The sequence below is a fragment of the Melanotaenia boesemani genome, chromosome 4 (assembly GCF_017639745.1).
Source record: "Melanotaenia boesemani isolate fMelBoe1 chromosome 4, fMelBoe1.pri, whole genome shotgun sequence".
In the NCBI taxonomy this organism is placed as follows: Eukaryota; Metazoa; Chordata; class Actinopteri; order Atheriniformes; family Melanotaeniidae; genus Melanotaenia; species Melanotaenia boesemani.
The window spans coordinates 23,082,214-23,091,828 of NC_055685.1; the positions used below are offsets into that span (position 1 = coordinate 23,082,214).

The 9,615-nt window shown below is 39.1% G+C and overlaps 1 protein-coding gene across 10 annotated transcripts; it reads left to right on the forward strand.

Annotated features, from left to right (window-relative positions):
- The first annotated feature begins 622 nt into the window (after window positions 1-622).
- On the forward strand, window positions 623-8,787 carry LOC121638113 (zinc finger protein 480-like). 10 transcript variants are annotated; one of them, XM_041982598.1, is made up of 10 exons: window positions 623-885; window positions 1,421-1,459; window positions 2,975-3,025; window positions 4,151-4,309; window positions 4,590-4,655; window positions 4,736-4,849; window positions 4,942-5,057; window positions 6,638-6,699; window positions 7,003-7,222; window positions 7,435-8,787. In XM_041982598.1, the coding sequence occupies exons 1-10, from the start codon at window positions 662-664 to the stop codon at window positions 7,710-7,712; spliced, it is 1,329 nt and encodes a 442-aa protein (XP_041838532.1). In that variant the 5' UTR covers window positions 623-661; the 3' UTR covers window positions 7,713-8,787. The 10 variants fall into 10 exon arrangements, with proteins under 10 accessions (XP_041838532.1, XP_041838534.1, XP_041838537.1 ...); XM_041982600.1 differs by having other exon boundaries at window positions 7,081-7,222; XM_041982606.1 differs by lacking the exons at window positions 623-885; window positions 1,421-1,459; window positions 2,975-3,025 and adding exons at window positions 1,596-2,271; window positions 2,827-2,832; window positions 3,756-3,983.
- Window positions 8,788-9,615: the final 828 nt, after the last annotated feature.

Consider the following 9,615-nt stretch of genomic DNA (forward strand, 5'->3'; position numbering starts at 1 on the left):
CTTGTTTTGGTCAGTTTGATGTGCTTGTTAGATTGTCAGGTTCCTTGTCTGGCTTCCGGTTTTATTTTTTAGTTCATTTCCCTTGTATATTGTGTTCTGTTTTGCTTCCTGTGCGTCAGCTCACCTGGCTTAATTAGCAAGTTCACTTTACCTGTTCCTCTGTTTATTTATACCCCTTGGTTTCATTGTTACCTTCTTGTCAGGTTGCTGTCTTGTTTCCGTCGTGTTTCGCCGTCATGTCTGCTGTTTCGCCCTGTATGTTTATTTTGCATTTTAGATTAAAATCTTTAATCCTGCACCGGTCTGCCTTCTGCCTCTTCAGCCTGGATCCTCACCTAAGCCTCAGCTAATGACAAGCATGCCCTCAACCAATTAACATGTTTTTAAAAGGAAAAATGCATAGACTGAGACAATATTGGACCTACTAAATAATAACTTCCAATGTGGACGCTCACCATGTAAAACTGCTGCTGTACCAGCGACACAATGCACGCAACCAATCACAACAGCCAAGAGAGTCTCGGCAACGCTGCGCAGCCTCCTCTTAGCCGCGCATGCTCTCTTCGTTGCAATTCAGACTTGGTAGTATCATAGAGGTAGTACGCCGGTAGTGGCATAGAGGTAGTACGCAGCTTCAAGAAACTTCTACTAAGAACCAGCTATGATTAAATTACCCATTCCGCCTTTGCTAATAACAGCATACACAGCAAAGACGACCAAAAAGAAGAAAACCTCAGACGAACGGCGAGCTTTACATAAAGTGTTAAACCGAGCTCGGGATAGAACAAGGGTCAATATCGGAGTGGCTTTTTCGAGATGGAGAGAGCTACGAAAACAGAAAAGAATAAAATCTGATGCAGAGTTAGCCATATTTCTACTCGACAGGTCAGTAACCTTGACAGCTTTTGCTTTTGGCGTAAACGTCGGTAACTGCGTTGGTGAAATGTTTATGGTTACTGCAGGTCCAAACATCAGATATTCTTATTCTGTTGTAACAGCATCAGTTTCAGTCAGCCTAACGTTAGCTTTTTACCAGTGTCACTGGTTAGCAGAGGTTTGTGGGGAAATGGATGTGCTGGGGTTCACTTTCGTAGTTACGGACTGTTCGGATTTAGACCCAGACTTTATTGGAACAACTTGTAAGTTAACATGTCTCAGTCAGTGATGTGTAAGTGACTGCAGAGGTTGGGACAATCTTTTACTTACCCAGATTATTTATTTATAAAAACAGGGTGTCCAGCAAATGAGAAACTGTTTTACAACCGTTGTTGTGAACATTATATTGAGTTGACCTGTGCAACTATTAGTGGTATTTATTCATTGACACACATCTTCTGCTACAAATTAGTGCTGTGAATATAATGATAAAACGACTTTGTTATTGTAAACGAGTTTTGAAAAGAAGTGCTTAAAATTGCAGGTATGATGCAAGTGCTTCACCTACAAGCTCATCAAGGAGGTACGAGCCTGTATGTTTGATATAAATTTTAAAATCACGCATATGTTTGAACCTGTCAAGACACCTGTGCGTTTTTTTTTTTTTTTTTTTTTTTTTTTTTTTTTGTGCTATGAAATGTTGAAAGGTCTGTTGGAAATTCATTCTGACTCTTTTATTGCTAATATTTCACACAGTGTCTAAAAATGGGTTTATTAGTTTTTGGTTAAAACTTCAGTTATGTGCAAATGTGATTTTTTTTAACTGGGAACAATTCTGGATCTTTAGTTTTAAGATTCGAGATTCATTTATTGTCATTTAAAACCACTCCAGACATGCAACGCAGTGCAAAATTATGTTGTAAATTGGGTTGGCTGCAATATGTTTTCCTGAGGGCAGAACAGAGAACACAACCGTGGCTCGGATGCATTGGGTCCCATACGGACATATCTCTCTGCTTGTTTCAAACAGCGTTGCTGGGCCAGGTCTCCAATACCTGACAGTGTCTGAAAGGAAGTTGATCCTTCACTTCTGGTGTGTTAATGAGTGTATCACATCTTACAAAGTAGTTGTTGACATTTAGGAAGTGGGCTTAAGAGCAGCAGCATTGCCAGATTTGAGACGTTTCTTGCTTTCAGCAGGGGTCCAACTTCTGTCATCCAAGGTTTCCCATTCGCCCTCCATGCTTTTATAGATGTGGCCAGATGCTGCTTCAGCATTCTCAGTGTTTGTGCCCAAATTGCTGATGGCTGCCTCTGAACACTGACAGGTCTGTGTTTTGAAAACAGTCCTAAAGTGCTGCCATGGCTTTCTCTGACTAGATCCTCACCAGCTTTGTAGAGGGACCCTCACCAGCTTTGTAGAGGGACTGGTAATGGTCCCTTTTTCAACATCCAACACACTGGACCATGTGTATACAAAGATTAAATCAGTATTCAAAGCAGTGTCACACCTCCACCTAAGCTCATCAGGGACCATTACCAGTCCCTCTACAAAGCTGGTGAGGATCTAGTCAGAGAAAGCCATGGCAGCACTTTAGGACTGTTTTCAAAACACAGACCTGTCAGTGTTCAGAGGCAGCCATCAGCAATTTGGGCACAAACACTGAGAATGCTGAAGCAGCATCTGGCCACATCTATAAAAGCATGGAGGGCGAATGGGAAACCTTGGATGACAGAAGTTGGACCCCTGCTGAAAGCAAGAAACGTCTCAAATCTGGCAATGCTGCTGCTTCAGCATTCTCAGTGTTTGTGCCCAAATTGCTGATGGCTGCCTCTGAACACTGACAGGTCTGTGTTTTGAAAACAGTCCTAAAGTGCTGCCATGGCTTTCTCTGACTAGATCCTCACCAGCTTTGTAGAGGGACTGGTAATGGTCCCTGATGAGCTTAGGTGGAGGTGTGACACTGCTTTGAATACTGATTTAATCTTTGTATACACATGGTCCAGTGTGTTGGATGTTGAAAAAATGGTTGAAAACCCACTTTGTTTACTTGGTTAAAATCCATTTCACATCCATTTACTTATTTTTTTTTTCCAGAGATAATGACTTTGCAAGAACATGTCTAGGTTTTCATGAAGAGGAGGAAAGGTATGTTCTTTATTGTCATAATTAAACCTGTCACACTGGCAACCTTAATGTTGTGTTTATTTACCTATGAATTTTATCCTCATTGTAGCCAATGTGACAGGTTTAATTATGACAATAAAGAACATACCTTTCCTCCTCTTCATGAAAACCTAGACATGTTCTTGCAAAGTCATTATCTCTGGAAAAAAAAAATAAGTAAATGGATGTGAAATGGATTTTAACCAAGTAAACAAAGTGGGTTTTCAACCATTTTTTCAACATCCAACACACTGGACCATGTGTATACAAAGATTAAATCAGTATTCAAAGCAGTGTCACACCTCCACCTAAGCTCATCAGGGACCATTACCAGTCCCTCTACAAAGCTGGTGAGGATCTAGTCAGAGAAAGCCATGGCAGCACTTTAGGACTGTTTTCAAAACACAGACCTGTCAGTGTTCAGAGGCAGCCATCAGCAATTTGGGCACAAACACTGAGAATGCTGAAGCAGCAGCATTGCCAGATTTGAGACGTTTCTTGCTTTCAGCAGGGGTCCAACTTCTGTCATCCAAGGTTTCCCATTCGCCCTCCATGCTTTTATAGATGTGGCCAGATGCTGCTTCAGCATTCTCAGTGTTTGTGCCCAAATTGCTGATGGCTGCCTCTGAACACTGACAGGTCTGTGTTTTGAAAACAGTCCTAAAGTGCTGCCATGGCTTTCTCTGACTAGATCCTCACCAGCTTTGTAGAGGGACTGGTAATGGTCCCTGATGAGCTTAGGTGGAGGTGTGACACTGCTTTGAATACTGATTTAATCTTTGTATACACATGGTCCAGTGTGTTGGATGTTGAAAAAATGGTTGAAAACCCACTTTGTTTACTTGGTTAAAATCCATTTCACATCCATTTACTTATTTTTTTTTTCCAGAGATAATGACTTTGCAAGAACATGTCTAGGTTTTCATGAAGAGGAGGAAAGGTATGTTCTTTATTGTCATAATTAAACCTGTCACATTGGCTACAATGAGGATAAAATTCATAGGTAAATAAACACAACATTAAGGTTGCCAGTGTGATAAGAAAGATACCTGTGACATTTTTTTTTTCTCATCATTTTTAAAAAATATATTTTCCGGTGTTCCTCAGTGTGAGCCCTCTTCAAAGAATACCTTCCGTGGTATTGGTCTCTTGTCTGGTACCCTTGTTGATGCCCTGGCCGCTGTGGTCCGGCCAATTCCTTGTGCAGACAGCTCCTGGGATAGTGTTTTGGCTCCTCTGTTCTTGGCCACATATTAATGTGACTGTGTGAGTGTGAATATGTATATGTGGTGATGGAGATGGGGGGCAGGGAGCATGATGGGAAGGGGGTTGGTGGGCTATTCTTTTTAATTCTTTTAAAATCTGTAAAGCACTTTGTGCTACATTTCATTGTATGAAAAGTGCTTTATAAATAAAGTTTGATTGATTGATGATTATACTTTCAATTACAATGTTGGCCTGGTCATGGATTGTAGTTTTGCTAAAAGTTTGTTTCTTTTAATCACATAAACGTATCTCAGAAATGTGCATTTCTCCATGTTTTCAGAATGTCATCGATGGAGATTGTTGTTGACATTGACGAAGATAACTTTAGTCATAACCCAGAGTCAGAGTGAGTTGTATGCATGCACATTATTTATGAGCTGTGATATGTTGAGTGTTGTCATGTCATATCTTTATACTTCTATACAGTATTGATGAGGCAGATGATGGAATGTGTTCTCCAACTGAGGACACAGGAGATGTTTCAGAAGAAAATACTTTATATTACGAGGACAGAGACTACATGCCCTCTGAACATGTCAAGTAAGTTTTTAACCAGGTTTGCTTCACAAAAAAGAAAATAGTTCTTTTTTTTTGGTTTTTCTTTTTTGTCATTAGATTTTCTCTCTTTACAGAACTAATGGTTCCCTCAATACCAAGACAAGCTTGAATATTGTTCAGTCCATCAGCAAAGAGGTCACAGAGGACACCACGCATGAAGCTGCAGATAAAGACAACATTCAAGTTCAGAGTGAGAACAGCATCTTTGATTATCCAGCTTCTATAACTTTTCATGATCTATCTGTGTGTTTTTTTTTTTTTTTTTTTTTTTTTTAGCATTTTGACAATCTGAGTTTGTATAACACAATTTAAAATATAGTTTCTTCATGCTACTAAAAAAAAGAATGAACTAGAAGAACTCAGAGCACAGACCTCCTCCAAGCCATTGTATTTTTTTTTTGCCAATGACTGTTGACATTTTCTTAGTTAGGGATCAACTTGCCATTAGACCTTCTATCTCCCATAGTAAAAAATCCTTTAAAAAGGGAAGGTTTGCTCTGTCTTTCAGCATAGTGTCGAGAGCATGAAGGAGATACTGGAAGACAGACCAGTGTACCCGGAGACGTGTTATATGCTCTTTGTGATTTTATATCTTGAAAGGTGCTATATAAAGTTTTACTTACTTACTTACATGGAGGTAAGAGGACAACAACCAACCAGCAGGACTGCTATCTGCTCCTATGTGCATGGAGGAACACAATGAGCAGATCCAGCAGATCACTAATGTACATGTTTCTGCTCAAACTGTCAGAAACAGACTCCATGAGGGTGATATGAGGTCCTGTGTGTCAGGGACCAAGCAGTAAGGCAGCAGGACACAGGAGTTTTTTTTTTTTTTCTTTCAAAACATGGATCCTTTTCTTTACCCCAAAAATTGAAACTTTACAAATTAAAAGTTCAACTAAACAAACTGACAAGAGGCCAGCTGAATATAAGTAGACTCAAAATCAGAAGGAAGGTCATGACATTTGTCATCTCATCAGTAGGATGCTCAGATGTTGTAGGGAGTCCATACAGGCATGTAGAGGCCACACACACTACTGAGCCTATTTTGAATGGTTTTGAATTTCCTCAGAAGTTGAGTCGGCCTGTTAACTGATCTTTCCGTGTTTATTTTCAGTATAATTCTGAATCCACGGGGTCATGATTTTGGTTTCCATTGATCCTTCATCTGTTATTCTCAAGACATTTCACTATTTAATCAATGAAGATTTACAACTAGAATATTTCATCCATCAAGATCTAAGATGTAAATGTTCTTGGTGTTATGGAGCTAAATCAATGAGTTTTAAAATGCTTTTACTGATCAGTGTCTCACGTGAAGACCCTGGAAGTATCAGGGGCACCTGCACACAGATAAATAGAGATTTACTGGATTAATTTTACTTGTGAGTATAGTGGCTTTAAGTTCACTGTCCATAAAAATGTCTGCTGACTGCTGATGTTAGAAAATAAAGAAAAATGTTTCACAGAAGGACATGCTTACCAAAATTGTGGTCTAACACTGCCTGTAGGATAGTCAAAGCTTTTTCCTCCTGAAGAAAAAAGAAGGCAATCGCCTTGTTTTAGCATGTATCTGCATTTTAAACAGAAGCTAAATTTGGTGTAAAATCATTGTAAATTAACTATAGATTGCATATTGATGTGGAATTTATTGATCCACAATTAATGGCAGGCTTGAAAAGTCACAGGTTTCAGTGACAACTGATTAACTATTTGCTGTTTAACTTAAAAAATGGTTGTATTATGCTGACTTCTTTGTTTATACAGAAATCCTACCTCACCATCATCTTGAGAACCAGGAAAAAGATCCTGCTGAGAACCTCCAGCAGGTGAGAAAAACAACCTCAAATAGATGTTAAATTTAACCTTCCTTCAATCATTGTTGCTTGTGTACCAAAACCCAAATTGTTCAGCACCAATGAGTCAGGTTTATTGTTTCAGTGCAAGCCAAAGGTTGGGCAAAGTCATAGTCCTGCATTTTGTATAATTATTACAATAATAAATTAATATAAACAAACTTGGAGACTAACTTGATGTCCTTAGACATGGCAAAGCAAATTTATTTATATAGCACATTTCATATAAAAAGCAACCCGGTGTGCTGAGAATTAAAAAGCTTAATCTGTTTACAGAATAAGGAGCAGTTTGAAAAGATCTGTTCAGCAGAACAGCCCTCTTGGCTTTCAAAATCTTCCTCTACGTGTCCACAGTCTGAGCTTGAACTCAAGCCACCTGTCCAACACAACTCCATGTCAACACAAATGCACTTGAACAAGGCAGCAGCTGAGGTAAATCACCATGAGGAGCACACTCCAAAAACACGGGACCAGAATCGCAGCACAAGTCCTGCAGGTAAGTTGGCTCAAACCAGATTTGTCATTCTATTATTGCTTTAGTCTTTTATATATAAATATGAAATAAGCTTTTTATGTACTCATGATGTATTCAATTAATAAAAACTAGTGATGTAAAAATGTAAAACTTGAAGTGAAACAGCTCAAGAGTTTTTTCAGCCTATGCGTTTTTATATACCCACAATTTCTTCTCTGTTTTTTCCTCTTAAGGCAAAACTCATCTTGAATCTACCAGTGAGCACAGCAGCTTCTATTATAATTATCAGCTAAAGCAGCACAAAGAACCAGAACCAAAGAGTTATTACATTTGTCCAGCATGTGGAAAAGTTTTCTCCCAGAACGAAGGCCTAAAACGACACCTTGTGATCCATTCAGGAAAAAGACCTTTCAAATGCTTCACATGTGGAAAAAGATTCACACAAAGTGGAAACCTTAAAACTCACATGAACATTCATAAAGAAAAACACAAGATCCTGTTGTCCCAGTGACTTTTATTTCAGTTCACTGTTTGTTTCCCACTTTGTTCTCTTAAGTAAAATGGGTGAGACTGCCATTAATAACATGCTGCTCTACCAAGGTAAAAATGCTCATCCTTATGTTTTGATTGTATATTTTGTTCATGTTGTGTATACAAATTATATTATTATTTATTATTAACATTAGTAATCATCTTTTTGCCCTTGTCTCAGAAATCTATTTTTAAACCTCATCAAAAGTTTTTGGTTTTACACGCTTGGTGATGTGGGACACTGTTTTACAAAGTCAATCACTGGGTGATCTGACAACATGTTAGCAAAACTGGTAACATGGCTGCCATGTTACTGCCCCAGACACATGCTCAAGGTGCCGGTGTTTGGCGGCCGTTGCCCCTGGCCTCCTGGGACCTGTGCTCTGTGGCAGTTGGGGGCTCTGGCTGTAGCCTTCTTTTGCTGCCTCCATGATGGACGTGTGGCCATCCCTGCAGTGAGCTGCCTCAGTTCTGTGCTCTGTGGTGGCTGCTGGTTGCTCCCTGTTTGGGGCCCTCTCATTCTGCTTCTGATCCTTGGAGGGGGCCACGGTTGCATTTGCATGATCACTTAACATAACTCGTCCATAACATTTTGTACATACACATATACTTGTGTTTGTTGTTGTTCATGGTTTTTACAGGTATTCTTCCCACAGGTGCTCCTGATGATTGTCTGCTGCGCTTTCTCAAAGGCCTTAGGATGTTTCCTGTTTTTTTTTTTTTTTACAGGTGTAGCCGCTGGTTGTCTGGTTTTTATGTTTGGGTTTGATTGCACATTTGTTCTGGTTCTCTACATTTTGTTTCTTTCTTTTTTCTGCCTTCAGTTGTTACTCCAGTCCAGTCCAGCTATGTGTATGTGTAAATTTGGCTATAAACATATATAAAAAAACAAATAAAGAATAACATTTAAGATTCAGGGGGAGCCTTGTCTCCAAAAGGCTTGTCTTGGCAAAAGCAACATGCACAACATGGCACCCAGACCATCATTCTGCTGTCATGATGCTGGACAGGAGGGGTTTTTTTATTAATAAAAAACATGCAATGAGAATACAGCAGCCCCTGGATTACTCCAGCGTTTCATTGTCTTTTTATTTTCATTGACTACAGCTGTGGACATAAGGTAAATCTGGTGAATCATGTAGAAGATGAGCACTTCTACAAGTTTTACCTAATTTTTTAGTCTTGTATACATTTTGGGACACTGGATAACTCAACTGTTCGGGCAGGTGCAGAGGTTGAAGGTCATTCAGCTTGGGTTCAAGTCTTGGTTTGGAGCATTTGCTTTGGATCTTAACCCTCAAATTGCATACAAACGGCAACAGTCTGCTCAACAGCAGACTAAAAGGCGGTATCTTTTTTCAAGTAACTCCTGTGTGGTTGTTTACTTTGCATCAGGGTGCGATTGAAACAACTTTAGGAGACAACCCACCACCATTAACTTTGGAATTACAGATCACCACTTGATATTTTTATCAATAACAATACTGAACAACTTGGACTAGATTTTAAAGTTTCTCTATTTACAACTGAGTAACCATGCCTCGGGGAAAGTTTATTAAAAACCCTGATAAAACAAAGTACACACAGAATGGTTATGTATCCGGCAATGAATTGGACTAAAATAGATGGGTCTTAAGCCTTTCTTTTTGACTGATTTTTCTTAAATGTCACTGATTTTTGACCAAGTTTATTATCCTATTCCTCTTGTATAACATAAAGGTGACCTGACAACAGCATTTCACCCATCCATGGCATTGGATCTTTCCCCCCCTTGATTTACAAAAAAAAAACAAAAAACTTTTGACTGGTTATCACACATTCTATTTTTCTTTGAATATTTTACATTATTAAAGCAGAGCAATTTAAATATAAAAGCAGTGTGA